At 38.7% G+C, this 24,072-nt stretch overlaps 1 protein-coding gene across 2 annotated transcripts in view; it reads left to right on the forward strand.

Annotated features, from left to right (window-relative positions):
- RUNX1 (RUNX family transcription factor 1) overlaps positions 1-24,072 on the forward strand; it is an 86,771-nt gene that overhangs the window by 16,088 nt on the left and 46,611 nt on the right. For both annotated transcript variants that reach the window (XM_067565551.1, XM_067565552.1), the window contains exon 3: positions 9,856-9,960. In XM_067565551.1, coding sequence (XP_067421652.1) covers positions 9,856-9,960 — 105 coding nt within the window. The remainder of the gene's footprint in view (positions 1-9,855; positions 9,961-24,072) is intronic.

Genomic DNA, 24,072 nt, shown 5'->3' on the forward strand with positions numbered 1-24,072 from the left:
GGCAATATTTAGGCATGGCAGAATTAAACACACACACACTTTGATGGATAATATCAATGTTTGCTTTTAAGCATTTTTTTAGATTTGTAATAATTTAAATGTTTACAGTAGTAGGAAATTATGTGTGGGGGAGAGTCAGACAGTTATTTAATGACAGTAGATGCTGAGATTCAAAAAGTAAAAGCTTTATAAACGGTTAACACAAATTGTCAACATCACAGGTCAAAATATACAATGTCAATATCCTTAAATCAACAAATGGTAGTTGTTTTTACTATTCATTTGCTAGTCCATTTGTAACAAGCCTGATTCAAAAGTCTAATAAGTTCTCTAGCAGCATTTTTCTTACTTTGTCTAGCTGTATATTTTGATCATTATACATGGAAATATTTTTCGTCTGTTTGCATGTATACAGTGAAATTGACATTTACCAACATTTACCAATAAAAATCTAATTCTGCCAAACTAGCAATATTCTAGCGTGTACAGGGCTGGGAACCAGGAATTCCAGAGTGTTAATTCCATGTTTGCCATTGACTTGTTCTGTGATCTTGGGCAAATCACTTAGCCTTTTAGCATGTGTCTCATCACCTATAAAATGGGTGCAATAATTTCTACCTCACAGAGGTGTTGTGACAACACATTAACATTTTGAAATTATGAAGTGTTACAGAAGGTTTAAATACTATTATTAGAATTAATGATCCCAAGGTACTTTTTGCAAGGATAAGGTGCTAACCTGGCCACACTGCATTTTAAATAATTATATTCTGCCTACCTGAGTTCTCCTCTCCATTTCATTTTACAGTGGTTTTTTCTCCCTCTAAACTGTTGTATAGCATCACTGCACTCTGCTAAACAACTGCTGCATTCCACCCCAGAGAAGGCTGCATTTCACTGGTGGGGACTAAGTGATTTCAGCTTGTTTGTTTGTAAAGTACTGGGTGATCATTTGCAGCGAAAGGGTCTGTGTAAATGTAAAATGGTGTTATGACAGATGAGCCAAAAAAAAGCAGCATTCCTGCCTACATAGGTGGCCGTAATTCAGAAAGACTGAGACCGTTTTTTGAGCAGAGACTTAGCTACTGAATGGCAGAAATGGAGTGATTTATGTCAGGCTGATCTTTGCGGGAAAAAAATCACACTTCTGTAATTCAACCCTCCCAACCCTTTTGTACAAACACGAGGAACATGCAAATATTTATGAAGTCCACATATACCTTTCAGTGCTCAATAATATTTTCACAATAAACATTACATTTTAGCAATAAAGCTGTATAATCCCTTTTGTACTGCCACTGTGCGACACAGGTTGGGCACCCAACAGCTTCTCATTCTTCCTGTACTGTAATTATTGTCTCCACCCATGTTCAGAAGAATTTTATAGTGGTGCTTGGCTTCTCCATTCAGAGCTCTTTTTTCAGTCTTTTAATCAAATGCTTTAATTCACTCTACAAACTTGATCTGCATGCTTTCAGCCTAACAAGACATTCCTGCAAATTTCCTATGAAGTGGTGCTGTTGTTGCTTAGAGCAGGATGAAATATATTTCTTCTAGTTTCTAACATCATTCTTCAATCCAACATATACTACGCCACACCGCCTTGATGCTTTAGGTTGAAACACACATAAAATTCTAAAGACGTTAATGTACAAATATGCCCAACTGGCCAAATTCCTGCACTTACCCCAAATAAAACCTGACCTATGAATTTGACCAATGCCATGATGTCATCCCCAGATATATTGCTTTTTAGTGGTGGGCAGTACTGCTGATGCTGATGTAATCCGATACACTGAATCACTGATTTCCAGTAAGAGAACTATTCTATCATCACCATGTTCTCAGGGAACTCACATCTACCTGATCCCAGAACTATAGACCTCATGCATAATCTCCTCCCTTTTGCTCAGTTACTTCCTGTTACACTTTTCCCCTCCCATTGCCTCCAGTACCGACCCCTGGGGCACTCCATTTGTGACCGGCTGCCAGCTAGACATTGAGCCATTGATCACTACTCGTTGAGCCCTATGTTCTAGCCAGTTCTCTATCCATTTTATAGTCCATTCATCCAACCCATAGTTCTTTAATCAATTCTTCTTTGATAAATGAGTGATCTCAATTTTTAAATGAGAAAGGGTTACCAAGTCCCTTCCAGGCAAACAGAACAACAGCAACATCTGCACTGTGACAGGGAAAGTGTCAGGGAAAACTTGGGTGTGGGGGCTCCCCCAGCAGTGAAGGAAAAGGGTGGTGTCATGCTAATGCATGAGATTGGGAAGTGAAACTGACCAGCAATGAAACTGACTATACACAAAACACTGTCAAATGAAAAAGTAAACAACTAAAAAACATAGAGAGAAAAGATCTGTCACTGTTTGTAATCCAAGGGCCCAGTCCTGTACCCCTTACTCACATGAGTAATCCTTATTCATGTAAGCAAGGATTGCTCTTCCAAGAATTGCAGGATCAAACCCTAAAACATTACTTGTTATAGTAATACATACAAAAAGTGTTCAGGCAAAAAGGTAATATTTGAGCTGACCATTTCCCATTTATTGTCTGTATACTAGCATCCTGGATTATTATGTTAGTTGGAATATATAGTGCTCTGGGACGCTAGTCTACGTCTTTCTGAAGAAAAGAGGAGGTCAGATTATCAACTCTGCTACTGCAGGGAAACGCGACGACAAAAAATCCATTTTAACTAGCTACCTGGGTATTCCCCAGTGTAAGAGGGTTCCTTGGGTAGTGTATAACTATGGTAGCCTAGGTGGCATGGCTGGTGCAAAGGGCTGTGGCCAGAGCACTGTAATACACCAGCAATACCTGCCTGCCAGAATAGCCCCATGGGATGTGGAGAGCGAGGCACATTTTTAGAGCCTGGTATCTACTCTAAGTTGTCCCTGGGGCTGAACCAGCCTCTGACTGGACCTGAGATCTGAATCTATTAGTTTTAATATTTTATGTCAAAACTGTGCATTTAAAAAAAATCTATGTAATGACTGTCTTAAAACATACCATTCATGAAAATTCTTACCATATGTGTAATGTTTTTAAAGTAGATTGAATTCTAGGACCCAAAAAGGTTGGTGATTTCTTTTTTAATATCATTTAATTTCACTTCTGGAATTCAGTTACTTAATATATACACCGTGCTTCTAATACAGTGAGGTAAATACATATATTTATGCTTCACAAAATAATAAAGTTAAAACTGTTTCAATCCAGATACAATCCTCCCCCTCCACCCCACGCACACACACTTAATCTGAAAAATGTTGAGATACTCCACCTAATTCAACATTCAAGAACATTAATTATAACCCACAAAAGCATTTGATTTGCTGGTTGCAGACAAGGTGGGTGTAAGGAGGGGAAATATGAGAGTACAATTTGCGTCTGTTGTTGATCACTATAGATGTATCTACACGGAAGCTGGAAGGCATAAATTCCAGCTCAGGGAGACAAAGCCTCACTAACTCTGAGCTAGCATATTAAAGAATTGGTGTGGCTGCAGTGGTGCGATGGGCTAGCCACCCCAAGTATGATCTCATGTGAGACCCGAGGTACGTATTCGGGACAGCTAGCCTCTCCCACCACTCCAGCTGCACTCTATTTTTAGCATGCTAACTTGATCAGAGCTAACATAGGTATGTCTCCTTAAGCTGGAATTAACACCTTCCAGCTTCAGGATAGACATACCTTATGTAATGCTGCAGGGAACAGAAATGAAAGAAAAGGGTGGAAGCCAGTAGCTGAATTGCATCAAAATTAATGATGATAATTGTTGAGCCATTAGTATTCAGGTAATTCAGAATCTTTTCACACTGTGGATTAAATTCTATGGTTCTTATTTAGGCCACTATAAGAAGGGCAGGATTTGACCCTATGAGTGAAATCCTGGACCTATTGAATTCAATAGCAAAACAACTATTGATTTAACTGGGGACAGGATTTCACCGTATAAGAATAAATGTAAAAGTAAGAACTTCCTGCAGTGGGACACTGGGAATTATCCAGTAGAAATGTTGCAGAATATTTCTGTGAGATTGAATTGATGAGATCACTTGGCTGGAAGAATGCAACAGTTGCATCTCCAAAACCATGCATTTCACACACACAGGCATCTATTTTTGTGTGCAAAATCTGATCTGTTGTATTTCAATTATCTGTTTGTTCACACAATTATTCAGTTTCTAGGTGCAAATAACTATTTGTACACTGTTTTGCAGGCATACCCATTGTGTTCTTGTTGTGAGATTTGGCCTATAATGCAGTGATCACCATTAAAAATTCTGTATTTAACAATTACCACATAGTAGTGTATGAAGTTACTGTAGTTTCTCTTGTACTTAAAATAATAGTTGTCTGTGGTATATATGTGATGATGGTAACAAAAGTTAACTCTTTAATATCTTCTACTTTAATTATAATTGTTTTCCTCTGAGATGCCCACTGAATGAAACCCAGTTGGCAAGGTTGTGTCCTTAGTTGTGTGAAACTGCTGATGAAGACAACAGGAACAAGACAGGCATCTGAGAACAGAATTTTATAGTTTTTCCTACACCGTCACACAATTAGGTGAACCATTAAAAATGAAATTATGCTCTGAGCAACGGCTAACTAAGGGTCAGGTTTTACTACTCTTACTCATCCCATCAATTTTAATCAGATTATTTAGGTAGTAAGCTATTGCTCAACCTGAGTAGTCAGAGTGGCAACATTTTCCCCTACTGTATAGTTGTTAATGGTGTGTGTGTGTGTGTGTGTGCGCGTGCGTGCATATTTGTAGGTGTGTATATATTGCACATGCATACATCCACACATAAAAAAAAATAGTAGACATCTTTACTTTGGCAGATACCCAGAGAAGTATCATGAGAAGTTGGAAAGATAAATAACAATAATCATTTAGCATGGTTTAATAAAATCAGCTAAACACATAAATATGAAGAAGTACTAGCAGAAAACATGGTACCATAATTTCTCTTACTACAACCTGGAAACCTCTCTAAGATCTCATGGAATTATCCATAATATCATTTGTATTGTATTGTGTATTTTATATTGCATTTCATATTTTTTCATCCACATTGCTTGTCCTTGTCAGCACAAACAACCTTGGCTCCTTTCCCATTTTTACTTCTTTTCTATCTTGTTAAAATAATGTATTGTAATTACTTTTAAAAACCAATAATATTCTATGGCAAAAGAAATCCTAAGGCAGCATATAGCTATTGTAATCATATCATTAGTTTCTCATGCTTTTTTCCCTTCCCCGCCTTATTAGCCAAGTCCTGAAACTTTTACTACATTTTTGTTCAGTCTTCATTCAGACGCAAACACTCCCCCTCCCCCCCGCACATTAATTTAATTGGGAGTTTTGCCTGAGAAAGGACTGAATAAAAATAGAAAGGAGGTAACTCATATTTGGTCTGTAATCTCTAAAGTTCTTTTCTCATCTTCCCCCACTTACATCTCTTCCGCAACCACAACATGAGAAGAAAGAAAACAATCCTGTAAAAACATCTGGTGAGCCCTGCTAGCTACATGACTTCTGTGCTACTTTCTGTTTGCCCTTCTCTGTATTTTGCCTGGGTGTTCTGCTTTGCATCCACACACATTCTGAAAAATGCCTCCCATCTTGTTCATGTAATTACATCTCTCAGGGATGACTAATGCAATATACAAAACCTTTTTGCATGTTACTAGGTTGTTGCCTGGTATTCAGTATTTTCCCACCTTGACTTTACTCCCTTACAAAAGCTGCAAAGCCTCCAGATTACAGCAGCCTTCTCTTCAACTGAAGAGGCTGGAATGCCGCTCCCTGAAGAGCACTTCAACATGCTGTTGAGCATCATCCAGAGGGTGCGCAGGGAGGGCCCTTCAGCTCTAGGGATCAGAGCTCACTACACTCTTAGTGCATTTCCAGGCTAGGCCTGACTGGAAATGACTCAGCTCAGGACACAAGCATGGATGCCAGTCTGACAGAGAAATGCATTGTCATTGGACCATCAGGCTATGATTTTTAGAAGATTTATTTAATTTATCTTTTCTTTTGATGTTTTTAATCACCAATGGTTCTGGAGAGCATTCCTGTGTAGTTTCTAATGCACTTATCAACATCATATCTAGGCACCATATACAAAATTTAGTGTTACATTTTGCCTGTCCAGAAATACAACTAATTCTCTTCCCCTGTTAAATTATTTTTTCAAGTGAATCATGGTGGTGATCTTGTAGGAGAAATGTTACCAGGCTGCTGTGCTACACACTTATTGGGAAAAGAACTGACTGACTGAAGCAGTGAATCTTGTACTGTACCTTTGAAGTTGCAAGACTTGGGCTTATCTTGTTGTCGGTGTCAGTATATTCCAAAGCCAAGGGCCCTCTATTCAGAAAGCCCCAGGCTCCTGGAAGTTTAATGTTGTGACCATGATCTGTAGTATCCCTGATGTTAGGAGCTGCTATGGATAACTACAGAAGAAATAGCAATCTCTATACCTTGCTCATTCACAGTTTTAAAGATAAGGACCTCATAGGAGATCATTTCACTATTCTCACCTAATACATCCACTGATGTACAATAATTACCAATGGTAATTAGCTCATGTGTGTATGATCCCTATTTAATTTGTGCATGGTCTTTCCATTGCTTTGTGGATTGTTTAAAGCAGGAGTCTCATCTCTTCCCGTTAGCTCAAAAAGGACTGTGTACTGGGGAAATCTGACTGTGGACTTTCAAAAAACTTATCTGGTATTCCTTTTTAACTAAAATTTAATTTACCCCAATCTTGGCAGATAGTGTGTGTTTGCATACATCTCTGTGTGTAATATGCACATGTGTATCTAAAATCAAATGAGATCACGTATTTAGGCTGCATGCTAACGCATAGATGCAAGGGGAAGTTTTGGGGTGTGCATGTATCCGATGATCTTTATGCACATACAGTATGTATTTAGCTAGAAATACATTTACCTGTATCAACCAGACATATTGTTAATAAGTCATGAGTAAAACTGAATGCAAATTAAACAAAATGGCTAGCAGACTACAGTGGAATGATCAGAGAGTAACAGTAAGTGACACATAGGTATCTGGTTATTTAGTCCTGTGGTTAACCAGCATGTGGTTAAAGGGTAGTCGTCTATAAACAGTAAAAGGTAAGCTATCTTCCTGCTTCTGCCAAATTGTGTCACAACAGGCGCCATCATTTTGAAATCTAGTCAGTCTCGAAGAATGTTTTAAAATAGTTACAAGTACTGCATCTGGCCCTGATTCTTTCTGGTAATTTTTCTGGTTTTACCATCACATTTAACTATTACAAAATATTTTTCTCACTCCTTGTGCTTTGTGAAAAACCTACAGAAACAAAGGGGGAAGTGACTGAGCGTGCTAGGGAAACTGTGAAAATGCCCCATTAAGTGCTCTCAAATGCTTCAAGTAAATAAACTGGAAACATAGAGAAATAGAAGTAGATTACTAATTAGAAAAGTATTATTTTTCTCCAATCTCTTTCAATTATAGGCATTGTAGTGTTACTTGTAATAACAGGAGGTAAAATATTTTCTTAAAGAAGCAGGATATGTTATTTGGGTTGATGATGTCCCTTTAATATTAGTTAAAATCTCATGTTTTGGGTATTAATTTCTTGAGGGGTTTTCAATAGTAGTTATTTTTGATCTATCATAGAAAAGTCTGAGTCCTGGCAAGAAGACTAACATCATTGTTACGGTCTGCCATCTAATTTGGTTTAGAAAATGTCAAAAACACTTTGCCCTTGACTCGGACTGAGCTGGCCTAAGCCAGAGGTCAGCGGTCCGAAGGCCAGGATCAAAGGTGGCTTTATGTCACCTTTACAGCTCCTCCCAGTCCCTGGAACTACTTTTCAGCAGAGGTTGGGAGGGTGTTAGGAAGGCACTGGACCGGGGTTCAGGAGGCCTGCGTTTTAATTCCTGCTACAGACTTCTTGCGTGACTTTGGCCAAGACACTTAGGGCTTGTTTACATGGTGTGACAATGCACACGAGAGGGGTGTGTATTCTAACTGGCCCGCATAGACCCTGCTGGTGTGCATTAAAAGTTCCCTAGTGCACATTAACATAGCTCTGTTTGGAAAGGGACTACATTAGCATGCACTCGGGAACGTTTAGTGCATGCCTGCATGGTCTGCACAAGCCAATTAGTGCACAATACGTTGGTGTGCTCTAGAATTCACAACCCTGTAGAAGGCATTGCTGCACTGTGTAAACAAGCCCTTATTTAACCTGTGCCTTATTGCCCCATTCTGATTCACAGGGACGTTGTGAAGACAGAAACCATTAATGATTATGAAGTGCTCAGATATTACAGTGCTGAGGGCCATATAGGTACCTAGATAAGAACTGAGTTCAGGTACTATTTATATTGCAAATGAAAAATGCATTAGTTTTATTCTTGTCACAAGTGGACATATACCTACATCTAGATAAACAAAGCAAACTGTAACAATTGGAAGCTTTGATCAGAAGAAGCCTGAGACTTGGATGACAGGAATGCTGGAGATCAGCAAAGAGGTGCTTTTTGTGGAGGTGTATGAGAAAGTTTGTACAGCACATGCTTGTACTAGTATAACCTCAATTATCTGAAACTCCCCATTGTCCAAATCAGAGTCGTGCTTCTTGATGTCTGTTAATTCTACTGAAAATTCCATGATTATCCAGGTTTCCAAAGAGATTCAGATAACTATACTAAAACTGGCTACAGCTAGTGCTTTTAGCCTTTTATTTCTATAAATGCCAAAGTAATAATAGTTATACAATACTTTACATTGTCAAAATGCCATACATTCAAAAACAAAATAATCTGAAGTATACTAGGTAAGTAGTAGTATTATCCCCATTTTACAAATGAGGGTAAAAGATAAAAGGAGTTAGAACCAAAACAGAAGCAAAAAGATTTAAATGCATTATAATAATGAGGGCATATATCATAATTTCTTATCTCCATTTGAACCATCAAAAATAGTAATTTTCCAAACTCAGAACTATGGTATGCACATACCATATCTGAAAAATCTTCTTTCTGAATTATAGTGAGGCCCACCCAAATATCCCAACAAAACTTTGAATAAAAATCCAGGAAGCAATTTTTTACCCACAAAGGGGTAAAATAAAAGTTTTTATAAAATATTCTTGTCCAGGTTTAATACGAGAGAGAAAGTAGAGGAAATCCAGAACAATCAAATCTCTATTATGTATTCATAGAACTCTTTAATTTCCTGTAGACAAACTATAGAGGGTTTTTTAAAATCTGTTCTCTATAATTTCTCGGAATTATGGTAGTAGATTTTTTTTATTTTAAAGGATTCCAGTTTATTCTGTAGAATTGATCTAACACTAGCTTGATCATCTACTATGGGATTTTCAAAGCTTCCTAGGGGACTTGAGCACCCAGTTCTTTTTTATTTTAATGAGAATTGTGTGTTCAGATTCCTTAAGCAGCTTTGGAACTCAGCCATAATTTACATAGTTCTGAGAACTAACACCCTTAACCAGTGTAGATAATTTGTAAGTGGCAATGTAGATAATTAAAAAAATTACTGTCCAGCTTTGTATTTTACAAAGCATAAATAACATTAAATGTAAATCAATGTATTATAAATGCTTGGAGCAGTAGCCATGTAAGGAATGTACACAGCCTTGGATTGCTGTGAAGTTGATGTGAAATACTGCACTGTATGGGCACATATATAATATATAGAGACTAAAATATAATGTATTTTTGAGCTGTTGAAAATTACAGATACCAATTCACTCAGTGCATGTTGGTTTGTAATTACCAGTAATAGAGTAATGTGCTTTTCTGTTGCAGGGAAGAGCTTCACCCTAACCATTACAGTTTTTACAAATCCTCCGCAAGTCGCCACATACCACAGAGCCATCAAGATAACAGTGGATGGACCTCGAGAACCCAGAAGTAAGTGGTTTGACAACAATGTTAATGCAGGTGTGAGATCACATATTAGTACAAGGGTTCATCACCTGTCTGATTAAATGCAGCAAAAAATAAAATTAATTGGGCTCAATTAGAGCTCAGGCTATACCAATAATGATTTTAAATATGCCTTCCTAGGGTTTTTTCCCACATGAGTGTATTCTGTTGTTCAAAAATGTATTTTAAGTGCTCTGCACTTGAAGACAACAAACTCAGGTATGATTTGTATAGTACACAAGACTGAAAGGATATTGGGTAAAAAGAGGCCAGTACGTACACTATGCAGTATTTCCCAGTCACTTTGACTTTCAGATATTCATAGGATTTTTAATGCTAGAAACCAATGCGCCACTGGTCTAACTTTCCAAAGCTGGCAGACAAAGACCAAAAAAAAAAAAAAAAAAAATCAGAAGGATGACAACTGGCTGGTTTTTTATATAGTTTTTTGTACCTCATGCTGGTTTATAACTTAGGAAAACTGTAATTGTTAAAAACAGACAGATGGAATTTACTCCACAGGGGCGCACATTTTCACAGACAGTTCTTCTTGCCAATTTTTTTTTAAAGAATTAAGTATGAATAGAAGATGAATGATTTGACATCTTTAGGGACAAATCCACAACATTTCACACAAGTACAGTTTTTGAAAAAAACAGATGTACGGTCATCAGATGCTTGTGCAATATGTGCTTTGCTTATTACCATGGGCAATAATTAACCTCAGTCACTAACTTTAATGTAGAATTTTCATATTTTTATCAAAATACCCTGATGTAAATTGAGGTTTGTGGTTTCCTTCTTTTATTCCCTCTGCACATTTGGCGTAGGTTCTAACTGTTGCTTAAGAGAAGTCATCAGAGGAGAACAGAAAGAAACAAACACCCACTGGAGGGTGATCCTTGCAAGCCAGGGCTATATTTACTGAGCATTGGAAGAACAATGAGGTTCAAATTGCTAAATATAATAGGTTAGAAAACTCTTTCATCTGCATTTTATTGTTAATTGTCGCTTGCAGTTATGGGCCAGATTTTCAGCAGGTGTCAATTGACATATGCAGCTATACTGATGTATGCCATATTGAAGATCTGGCCCATGTATTTTAGGATTTGAGGCCAGCCTTTGAAACACAGAGGACTATGTTTTTGTGTGGTGGTGGTTTTATTTTTCAGTGGGTGCCTATATTGTTCCTGAGAAATATCTCTAGAAGACCAGAAACTGTGCATGCAAAACAGATATTTGTATATGCAAATACCAGATCTGCAGGCACAATTACCTGGCTGTGTTCAGATTTTACAGACATCAAGTAGGTCTTAGGTTTTTTGAGTAAGTGTCTGATAGAGTTCTAAGAAACACTATCATTCTGCTGATCTACCTGCTGGTTTAGATCAATTGCTTAGTTGATATAGTAGTTAATATTTAATAAGGTTTTACATTTCAAAGAGGAAGTTAAGAAATCATCCATACTGAAGCTACATATGTATCTTCAGAACTCAAATTCATGTAAAACCCTTTTTGTATGCAATTTCAATTTGTTAGAGGGAAATCAAATGTATAAGATAGATAGTATACACAAGGAAGTTTTATGCACATAGTATTAAGGGGTCAAATTTCCTTTTGACAGACAGTAACTTCATTATTGCCAGGTAATCTGTTGTGTATATAAAAGAACTGACTATGCTCATTTCATATGCTACAAAGTACTGTAGTTTGATTTCTAATCAAGGGTTTCTGAACTGCAGCAACTGTTACATATATATCTGTAATACTCTTAGGTAGTTGAGTAAAATTCAAACCGCTTGACTTTATGGTCCTAATCCAGCTCCAGTCAATGCAATGAAGAGGAGAAGAGATGCTACGCAGAGCACGCTGTATAACAGGCTTATGTGTAAATCTCTGTTTTCCTAAACCACGCCATTTCACCTGGTTTTTATTAGGCTGAAAATTTCCTCGATTGTCTAATTGTATTCAGTGTTTCTCATAACATTCAGACAACTGAGGCAGTACTGAACCATATCTTATTTTTATATACTCTCTTACTCTTTTTGTTTATGGCATGTTGGATTTGTTGATCAATTAGATCAGTTCAAAGGTAGTCATCTGAACAAAAATAGTTTGCATCACAGTTATCTGCATAAACATATATTTAGGGGTTCCTTGCAGTACATGCAGTGTCTAACAGGGATTGAAAGTACACTGTTCCACGGTCAGGGCCTTGCTATGTTCAGATCTGGACCAGTATCAAAATAAGCACAGCTGGATTCAGGGGATCATGAAAGATTTAAGATCCAGTACCTTGAGGCCTGCCATGCTTAGAAATAAATACGTCATAATCAGGCTGCAATTTAAAAGGGAAACATTAGTTCAAAACTTTATTCACACGAGTAAAATTATGCAGATACATAAGCGTCTGCAGGATCAGGACATAGCTAGCTGCCTCAATAGTATGTCCTTACCCATGTTTCCTCAGATATCCCCATTTTCCTTTACGCTTTTTTATTTGTTTGTTTGTTTTTTACTGTGTACACTTGCAGGTAACATGGGAGGCATATCCGTGCCCATTCTGGAGGACTGTTCTGGTGTTTAGCCTTACATATGTTCATACATAGCCTACGGTTGCATTTTCATTGAAGCACAAATAGCTTTGCTCAGCGTGCTGGATATATTGCAAGGATTTGCTTAATCTTGGCCTAAATAGGAATATTTGGGGGGGAGGAGAGGGTTATGTTTTTATTGGAAATCTTTAAAGTCATGGTAATGTTTCTGTTCATCTTAGGGTATGGGGTTTTTTGTTTTGTGTTTTGTAAAAGCTTACTTTTACGGGATTTAAATTGAGGGTCCATTTTGACTTGACAGTGTCTTTCATCTCTAATTCTAGTGGGTTGTGATAGATTGGCTGCAAATATCACGTTTAAATTGAAATGGGCAAATAACCAAGATGGTAATCAAAATAATATGATTTTAAGGTCCAGTATCTCTCAGCTTGCCAGGGCTAGAAACACTTTGGCAGGCACACTACTAAGAATGCTTTCAGGACCAGTAACCTCTTCCAAGAAGAGGTCTTGTACCCAAGGATCAGAAAGAAAAATGTCAATTCTCATATTTTACTTTCCACAGTAGCAGTCTGACACCTCTACTGGGGCAGAGTTAAGGTAGTAATCCTAATAAAAAATTTCAATGTCCTAGTTACCAGTGAGTATTGACCTTAACCATTTGAAAACACGAGGAACTTGTTATGGTCTTTTCTTTCTTTTTTGCCTTCACAAGAGAGCAACATCAACCTTATAATGGAGCTGTGGGTGCAACATTAACTTTGTGAAGGTTATCCCCTCTTCATAATAAATCAGCACACACCTGCACAGCTGATCCTTCAAGACTAAAACCACAAGCCTCTACCACTTGAACTAAAGGAATACCTCTATTAGCTACTTTCTGTACAAATACCTTGATGGTCTTTCTAAAATCTTATCTACGCTTGTGGCAGCATATAGCGTATGTGTAGCTACATGCCACAGCAAAAGGCAGGCTGTGTCCACACTTGTCGCTGCCATGTGTAGCTACACATGGCAGTGAAAGTCTCGGACAACGGGGAAGCAGCAGGGAAAGCTCTGGCAGTAAGGAGGCGGAGGGACACTACATGCTAAAAATAGTAGTGTAGACTTTGGAGGTACTGCTTGGGCATCCAGATAGCCATGGTGTGTGTATGCTCTGAGGGTTCATGTGTATACGGTTCTTGACTTGCCTAAGCCATGCCTCACTGTCTACACTGTTGTATATACACATGCTAGCTGGGCATGCAGTGTCTGTATTCTACACACTGCCCACCTTAAGTTGAAATCAATCAATAGAGGGCAACATTTTCACACACACAACCCAGTCCTGCTCCAACAGAAATCAATGGCAAACATTTCCCACTAACACTAATGAGAACGGGATTAGGCCCCTAACTCCCATAGAAATCAATAGGAGCAGGATTAGATCTAAAACTATCAACAACAACATTTTTTACTAACTTTATGCTTACAATATAATTACTTTATAGTCATCAGATTTAGTTAGTGCCTAAACTTTATACTCTATGGGAAGTTTAAAAGAGCAGTAAAAAGCCATTTTTGAGCTAAAAATACATGTAAGACAAAGGTCAAAATTTCAAACCAGGACAATTTTTATTGAGCTTTGACTTAAAAAACAAACAAACCAAAAACCCCACAAATCAACAAACTATCTTCAAACTTTTTAGAAATATTCTCTCGTGTCTTCAGAGATTATTTGGTCAAACATTTTTGACCCAAAATTATAGGAGTGTGGAACTAGGGCTTTATAATTGAAGCTGGCTGTCTCCTTAATTTATGTGCATAAAATGGACAAAAGCTAAAACAAGAGCATGTAATGTGATTTTAAGCCATTTTTGTCACGTAGAAAAGTACCGATAGCTAAGGATGTAAATGCATATATCCATTAACTCCAGGATTTTTTTGATTAACTCTGTGTGATGTGTATAGGTTTGAATACTATCTCACGTACTACTGTGAGTGCATGTTTGTATATATACATACAAAACCAGATTTTTCAGACGTGGATCGTGAAATGCTTGCACAATTATATACTTTACTGTGCAGTTGTTTACAATGATTGTGTGTGGAAATGGCCAGTTATTTGTCTAATAGTCCATTTGCTTATGTAAATACAAGAGTTCCATTTACAATTGTGGTAACTGCATATACAAATTAGTTACAGAACTGTATCTGGGTATGGTTTTGTTTTGGGGGGTTTTGCTACATTTCTGAATATGCATATCTATGCAGTGATTTTTGTAAAATTATCATAGATAGTGAGTGCATAGAGCCAAAGCACAAAAGGACATGAGTCTTACTCCACTAGTTTCATTATTTACTTTTTAAAACTTTTCATTTTCTAGTTTTTAATAAATGCTTATTTTTTACTTTTGTACAAGAAGGAAACATCCTGCACTGGCAAATAGTTAGGATGACCTAAGAGCTCATTTTCAGCTCCATCTTCTCTGATTCTATGACTCATAAAGCAAGCTGTGTTTCTATGAATTAACTCTATGGGGAAAATCGTTAGCAGTACCCAGATCAAGAGTATTACTCCCACTGAAAATACTTGGTGGAAATATTATGACGACTCTTAAATTAAATAGATCCCTAAGGCTATCTGACATATGTCTGCTCTTAAAAATTATTTTCTCTCTTTTGACTTCTTCTTTTATTTCTTCCTTTTTGGATTGTTTTAACCTCTTTAGCTCTGATGTGATTCTCTAGTACAGCTGTGCACTGAAGGCACTGTGTAAATTCCAAAGGGGTTGTAGGTTTACGCCAGACTGTTTGGTTTGGTTTGGTTTGGTTTTGAAAGTGAGTCATCCAGGAACAAGCTGGAGGTTAAAGGTGTTTGTCCAGCATGAATATATGATTGTCTCAATTAATTTTTGGCCATACATAATTAACCATATGCATTCCTCTCAAAGAACAGTACGGGGTGCAGGTTGTTGAGCAGAGCTCGAGGAAGAATGTGACAAGGGCCTGGTCTACGCTGCTAGCGAAATTCGGTGGCAGTCCACGGGAGTTACGCAAGCTACACAGAGTAGCTTGTGTAACTCCCGTTGACTTTGTAACTTCTGTTTAGCGCTCTGTCTCTACTGCTCTGCGCTGATGGGAAATGTGTATCCATCAACACAGCGCTACGTTTTTGGGGGAGGTAGTTTTATTAGATCGACTTCTGGATCAATTGAGTGTGTCTTCACTGCTGCTCAATCAAACCGGGTAAATCAAACTGATGGCAGTGAATTTGCCGCCATCACTGTAGATATAGCCAAAGAGGCGGGTCAGACAGACAGATGTTACCCAGCACTTTTGCCATCTGGCAAAGTTAACAAGGAGACAAGGAGGCCAGTACTCGTTCTCCATCTTTGATCATTTGTGATCCACTTTTGATCAATCAGTGTATTCAAGTGCAGGAGAGCAGCTTGTCCAGAGGCTAGTAAGTGATTAAATCTCAGCTGTAAAGATCAGGGATCAGATCATCCCCTGCCATGGGAAAACCAATGGGAGGTGGCTGTGAGGAAGGAACTCTCCAAGGATCCTCTTATGGAGACCCTTTCAGTGGGGGATTGCCCCTCCTCCTCTCCAAGGGATTTTTTCTGGGAATTCTCCCCAGGGCTGGAGGGAAGACCTGTGTCTGGCCTGTCCATTTCTTCCCTTGACCTGTCCAGCCTGTGCCCCGCTCTCTGCACCAGGGGTTCTCAAACTCTTTTTGCTGGGACCCCCTTTGAAAATATTTCAGGCTGTGATGATCCTCCCCCAAAAAGTGACACCCTTGCCACCACACGTGGGAGCTGACAGCTTGCGACCCGCCCATAATAACCTAGTGACCCCTTCCGGGGTCGCAACCCCCAGTTTGAGAACCACTGCTCTGCACAGACCCCGGATCCATAGAGCACCTTCCACAGGGTTTGGAGGAAGGTGGGAAGTATCACATAAGTGGATGATCCCTCTCTTTCCCAGGGGAGCTGGAAGAGCTACGCGTAGAGGGTCCCCTCTGCGTTCACATCTGGGATGGATGATCTTACTGGTTTTTATACAACTACCGCTTTTAAACATGCTTTAGAATTTGTATACAAGGAAAAAGCTATTGCATTGCTTTGGGACCTATTATATTGTACAACCTGACTTTATAATATATATATATCATGTGAAAAATAGGTAAAAGCTTTAAGTCCCAAAAGTGAAAGCTTATTTTACTAGATATATTGCATTAATCCGCTAACTCCCTAGACCCCTATAAAGTAAATTATTGGTAGTACATTAGTTTGGGACTTCCATATCTGTACTCAGTTTCTATTAAATACAGCTTTGATTGAAAACCAAACATTTTTCAAATCTTTCCTTTTGTCCCAATGAACTAAAATAACGTTAAATGCCTTTAAATGCCTTTCTTTCTGTCTTTCTGTCTTTCTTTCTTGCGAACTGATACTAACTTTTAAGAAAAGATTTGTATCAACCTATAATTTAGAAATCACATATGAATAAGGGGTTGTGTCACTGTCATCAAATGATGGTACCCTCCAGGGTTTCGCTGATTACTTATCAGACCCTTTCATTCATCTGGCGATTTATAATATTTCAAAAAATCTTTGACAGAAAATTCATAGGAAAAAATCAAGTGATATTTTCATTTGGCTTGCTAGATAATAATCAGTTGTGTGCTAAGCGATTCACAGATCATTTGCCCTCTAAGGATCAGCACCCAAAATTGCTAGTCACTTTTTAAGCCAGGGTGCTTTCTCCCCAAGAGCTTCCAATGTAAATAGATCATGTATAGGCAAGGAATGGTATGGGCTTTAATGAGTACAAATGATTGAGCATTGATGTGTACATATTCTGTGTTCATGTAATTTCTTGTATTATTATTACTTAGTGGGGAATAGGAGTTCTAGGGTTTAAATTATGAGTACACTACAAATACTTTTTAATCAGTTTATATAATTTTCATATACAAGTATACAGCAGCAATGTGAAATTACAAAACATTCTAGCTCAAATCTAAACAATGCAGCTTAATATGTGTGTTGTCTTCGGTTATACACGCACACAATTTCATTACTTGTATTCTTTTTTCATTTTTTTCCCCCATAATTGAGTCACGTTGGTGAAACCATTCAGGAACGGTGACAGAGTTCAGATTTAAGCAGAATAAAATACTGCACTATGTGAGCATATACAAAAGGAAACATGGTAAGCTGAAGAAAAGATGTCTTAATGGATGGAAAATGTGCAGGGCTTCCCAGCAATCTATCAGTAACCAGGATTGCTTTGCATTCTTCCAGAGCAGCAAGGAAATGTTGGCATAAAAGATAAAGTTCATATCATGCAGATGCCAGTTGTCCCTCCCAAGTCTGTATGTTGCCCATTGCACCCTCTAATTTAAAAAATAATCTTGTTAACAAAAATGATTTTTACTGTAGGGCATAATGAGAGCAAGAGAGGTAAAGGAATGAAATTGTGTTGTCAGTTTGTGACTAATAATAGTGTGTTCTGAAAAGAATCTGAATTATGAGGAAATAGGTCTGCTTATGACACCCATTCATTTACGCAGCAGCATTGAATTATTGCAATGTGCTCTACAAGGACTTGCATTTTAGGACCATCTGGAAGCCATTGTTAGTATGGAATGTGACTGGCTACCTGCTTGGCAGTGGCAGCTTCAGAGGTTATATTAAGCCAGTTCTTCAAAATCTGAGCTGACTTCTCATTGAAGGTGCAATTTCAGGTGTTGAAACTGATTTTTGTGGTTTGGATCCTGGCTACCTGAAGAGGCCCCTTCTCCCCTCTCCTTATGTGATGTTGCAACAGTTGAGGTGTGTTAGGGCGCTTTTCATGACAGTCCCAAAATTTGAATGACTTGTGGCCAGGTGTTCTCAATGGGAAGCCCTTGACTTTGAATCTCACCACCAGATGGGTAGGGTCTGCCTGTCGACTTTCAGGGCATGGTGCAAGTCCCATCTGTTCTTAGACCTTAACTGCATGGTTTGACTGTTAGGCTCTGTAATTTAGACCTGTTCAATGTGGGGGATTTTTCTGCTGTCATTTGTGATAGGGTGCCTATTTTATAACTTTCATAATAATATAAACACACACTGACTTGTGTGTTTGCATTTCACTGAGAAAATATTTTATTTTAGGAGCAGGCAAGATATAGCAACTTGTGGTATGAGATAAACATGTTCTGGTGGTTAGAGCAGGAGACTGAGACCATAATTACAGAGTTCTAGTCCTTCCTCAGCCAGTGCATCCATGTGTGGTCCTGGGCAAATCTCTTAGCCCTTTTGCATCTTATATTTTTCTACCTGCACAATGGTATATTAATACCAAGGCCTTGTTTATAGTGATTTTTGCACCAGTGAAGGTAAGCTGATGCAGCTGCACTATAGCAAATCCCTAGTGTAGATACGTTACACTGGTATAAGACATGACTTGCAGCAGTGCAGTTTACTGTGGGTTAAATTGTACCAGTGCAAGTCAACCTTTATGCTGGGGTGGCTACACTAGTGGAAAAAAAAATCCAGTATAGTTTGGGTCTACCCACTGACCTCCCAGGGGTTTTAATTAGCTAATAGCATCACCTAGTTCACAAGAGGACTAACATGGCCACCCCCCTAAGAAACACACAGATTACCTTCACAGCTCAAGTAACCACCCCAAACACACCAAGAAATCTGCTATCCAGGCACCCTGATAGCACAGAGGAGAAAGTCTGGGATATACACCTTAAAACACTTAAAACCACCTTCACCAAACAAGGACATTCCACCAGAGAAATATATTGCATCGTCCAACCAAATACCCTGGGAGTACTCGCTTCAATACAGGACTAAAAATCTCTGATTGCACACTTATAGTTGTCACCTACACCCTGCACTGGAACCTATACGGTTATCATTAAATAATTACAACCCATACTTGATGGTAGGGTGACCAGATGTCCCAATTCTATAGGGATAGTCCCGCTATTCAGGGCTTTGTCTTATATAGGCGCCTATTACTCCCCACCCCGTATCCCAATTTTTCACACTTGCTATCTGGTCTCCCTGCTTGATGGGGACCCCATCCTGAATGAAATCTTTCTTTCCTGAACCCCCCTTTTCTGGCCTTCAAACAACCCTCCAACCTTGCCAAGTTCATCATTAGAACCAAGCTCCCCACAGATCAGGACAAACCAACTCAGAGCAGCACCAGTACCTGCCATAACAACAGATGCAAAACCTGCAGCCGTATAACCACTGCTACAATGATCAATACCCCAGTCAACTCACCTTTCAAGATCTATGGGTCATATGTATGCCTGTCACAACATGTGGTGTACTTCATCCAGTGCACTAAATGCCCCAATAATAATTATGTGGAGGAAACAAAATAATCACTACACTCTCAAATGAACTGACACAGAAAAAGGATAAGGACAGAAACACCACATCACCATGGGTGAACACTTTTTATGAAATGATCACTCCATATCTGTCCACTTAGTCCTTGTTCTCAAAGGAAACTTGCACAACATCTTCCTGAGCCTGGGAACTTAAATTCATAACTCTGCTAGACACCAAAAATCATGGACTTAATAAAGATGCTGGATTTGTGGCTCATTGCAACAATCTACGGCTGTAGAGGTGTTAACTGCCCACTTCACCTTGAATGGTTTCTTGCAATATGTATTTACCCCTTAGCTGTTCCATCCTGTATTTAGCTGTGACACTCTGAGTACCTTTCCCACACCCCAAGAAGAAAGCTGTATAAAAGCTTGTCTCTTTCACCAAAAGAAGTTGTTTAATGAAAGGTATTATCTCACCCATCTTGTCTCTAGTTTTGTGGACAGTACAAGTTCCTTTCTTACATGAGCAATAAATGAGAGGATGTCGGATATATAGCATAGTTGAGGTAGCAGAGGGAGTTACTGTAATAATACACTTTGTTATAAAAGTTATTTCAGTTATTTTTTGTAATCATCAGTTCATCCTACTTGATCAATCTTTCTTCAGACAACTGAATTTTTAATCTAAAATGCTCATCAAGTCATTCAATTTCTCTTAAATCTTTTCATTCTTGTTGACCTTATTTCTGTAGTGGGTATTTGTTTTTACACCACAGTTCTCATTTATTAAGTGTGGTGAATGTTTTTACGTGTTTATTTGTACTTGTATTTGTATTTTGGGATCTTCAGACATGTTCAATCTTGATTTAACTCTGCTCTCATTGAAGTTAACAGTAAAACTCTCAGTAAGGTCAATGGAAGCAGAGTTAGGCCAGGGCAAGTGCATTTGAAAATTCCTCCGTAAAAATGCAGTAAATACTCCACTTCCTCACCAGCTGACTCATGCACCACTGCCATACCCTTGCGGCACATAGAGGTGAAGTGATCATTATTTATCCAAGGAGAACCTTGTATTATTAAGGCTGGTGAACAAGTATGTCTTTCTGACTTTTCCATAGGAATACACAGAAATACCAAGTAAACGTGCATGTGTGTGTCTGAATGTAATCAAAAGTGTTTATGTGCATGGATAGGGAAAAATGGAATCAAGGCTAGGATGTGCTGTACAATCAACTACTGCAGTTTCCAGGTTGTAGTATATAAACACTGTATGTGCCCACCACACAGGGTGATTAGCCAGTGGATCTATGTAGTGTGTCAACCTACTGGCGATGCCTCTGTCCTGTTCTGCATCCTCCCCCAAATGCCTTCTGCACTGCTGCTGAGAGAACTGCCATGGAGCTAAGTTCAGTGGTGTGTGCCAAGGGAGTTCCAAGGCCCATTACACAACATCTCTATAGTCCATATCTTCTCTCCACATCCATGCAGCTGAACGTCAATGGTTCTTCTGCTTTTCAGGCCCAGTCACTCACTCCAGGGGAAGGGATAGGAGTTGGAAGTTGCAAGGGAGGGGATGTGTCCCTGAGAACTGGAATTTAAAAACAAAAAAGCAAAACTTGTCAAATGCTGTGTTGTTCAAAACAATCTGCTGTAAATGCAGAACGTTTCTGAAGCCCTGATTATTAAGAAGTTTTCTTAGTTATGGGGTTTAACAGAATGGTAGGCAGCCAGGGTAAAGGCATAGCTTTGTGACTGCACTGTGTCATTGTTTTTCAGGGAGCAACCATCTTTTACACCTTGTGTTTAATTTCAGTAGTAAAGATGCTTATATGCTGCAATCATAGCTCACCTTGTCTTCTGTTATCAGAAGCTATAGCTGTTTCCTTCATGTAGGCACATATGAAAACCCTGGAAGCAGTCACTGTTTTATCCTTCTCTGATACACCGTAATGAACAAGTTCCTGGAAAAGGATATCTGATTCATATTCTTGCCTTTTGCCTATCGTTAAAAGGTATTTCACGTGGGCCAGGCTGTTCACATGGTACAATGGCCTGTGCTAAAGGAGTTGACTTCTATGTTCTAACGGAGGGAGACATTGGATAGAGGAGGAGCTGTGTGCGTCTATCTCTGGAGTAACAGAGTAAGATTTGTCTGTCATACGACAGCACACTCTGTTGATATCGGAAACAATATTAGGCTGCATATTACAGAGAGCATCTTGTTTGTTCTCCATGGCCCTGAAACAGTTGAGGAACAGTATGTACAAAGGGAAGAATAAGATATGGGAAGGAAGTTAAACCAGCTAGTAGTGAAAAGTGCTCCTGTTTCTTTGTACAGCATAAAACTTTTCATACAAAGTATAATAGTTGGAGGCAAAGAACTAATCGAACCAGCTTCCTAAGACTGGCTGGTCAGGAACTGTCAGGCTATGTTGTAACCTTAACACACAAACCAGCAGAAAAGTTTAAGCTGTAACATTGACTTAATTACTAAAAATGTTGATTGGTTCTGCCCGTCTTTCCTGCCTACACTCTGTATTATGGTCTGTTCTTCATTACCTGCTCTACCTATCTTCATAATCTAGCCACAAACAGTTTTGGTTGACCACACCACTTCCCTATTGAAAGTTAATACTGTTTGACTCATTCTACACTGCTAACATCAAGCCAAAGAAAACAAGCTTAAAGAATAACCTGCTTGTATGCAGTTTGGAAACTTCTCAGAGGCCCTGCTTCCAAAATACTATACAGTAGCTTACTATATCTCTCTGCAGCTGCAAAGAAAATGAAGGAAGCAAAAGTGGTGCAAAAAACTAAAAGACTAGGCAGAACCACAAGAAATGTATGAGCGCTCAATGAGCTGGAATTCTGCTGGCGCACAACATAGGATTACTACAGTGGAGGGACTGTTTAGTCAAAGAAGAAAATGTTCAAGCCATTTCACTGAAAAGTCAGGTATTCTGAACTATTGCACAGCAAAACTATTGTGAGTTAAATTACATTCCATGTACTCAATGAATAAAAAAATATTTATTTGGTTCAAGGAAAATAAATAGTATAGCTAATTTTTTCATAGGAGGAGGATTCTTTTTTGTGTATTCAAGTTTGAACAGTAAACATCTAAGGTAGGGAAAACTCACTCTTCCTTTTGTAATTCCCCTTAACATGGCTTTGACTTGGAGGATGAGCAATGGTTATTATAGCTATGCTGGCATAACCCTATAGTGTAGACCCAGTCTACATTGATGGAAGGCTTTTTCTGATGGTGTAGAAATGCCACCTTCCCAAACAACAGTAGCTAGGTTGACAGAGGCACTTGTCCATTGATACAGCGCACCTATACTCAGGGTTTAGGTGTGGGTGTGAATTTTTCCTTACCTAACTTGAAGTGTAGGCCAGGCCTTAGATTTTGTCATTCCAGTTGAGGCAAGGTAGGAGCAGAAAATATATATTGCCTAAAGGATTTTACTCTCCAAGGCTCCAATCTGGTACCTTTTGCAGTCCCTAAGATGTACTTTTAAAATCATTTAACCAAAAAGGAATAGCATTTCTCTCAGTAGGAAACTTACATCTCTCTTGATTTTACTTTGGTCAGAGCTTTCATTTTATACTTTTGTTTGTTTGCTTTGTTTCCACACCTATTCATTTATTCATGTAATTATGTTGTAGACCATGACTACACTCTGGGGACTGTCGTGGCATAGCTAAGGTGCTATAGCTCTGCTGGCAGGACCCTGTAGTGTAGATGCAGCTGACAGCAATGGAAGAGGTTGTTCTGTTGGTGTAGGAACACCCCCTCCCAGAGTGACAGTAGCTACATCAACTGAAGCATTCTTCCATCGACCTTCCACTGGGGTAGTAGGCTGGCATAGCTATTATGCGCAGGAACATGGATTTTTTACCCTCCCCTGGGTTCAGTAGCTATGTTGGCCTAACTTTTAAATGTAGACCAGGCCTTAGCCCATGTCTGGAGGATATTTTGTGGGCAGTTTGCATGAGGGAAAATGAAAATTATAAAAAACCAAAGGAGGCTTTTGGCAATGTTGCTTATGTTGGGAGCCATTCTAACCTTGGCAGGGATTAGGTTTTTTCAAAGTACATATGTTGAGGTTAAAAAAAAGTAAGATAAGGGTATAATTTTGCAAATTAATGTAACTTCCATGAACTGATTCTTCCTTAAAAGATTCCATATGCTCTGTTGCATTATTTTTA

This window comes from Emydura macquarii, unplaced genomic scaffold, assembly GCF_026122565.2.
Source record: "Emydura macquarii macquarii isolate MOO-44397 ecotype Brisbane River unplaced genomic scaffold, CSIRO-AGI_Emac_v2 contig_2681, whole genome shotgun sequence".
NCBI lineage: Eukaryota > Metazoa > Chordata > Testudines > Chelidae > Emydura > Emydura macquarii.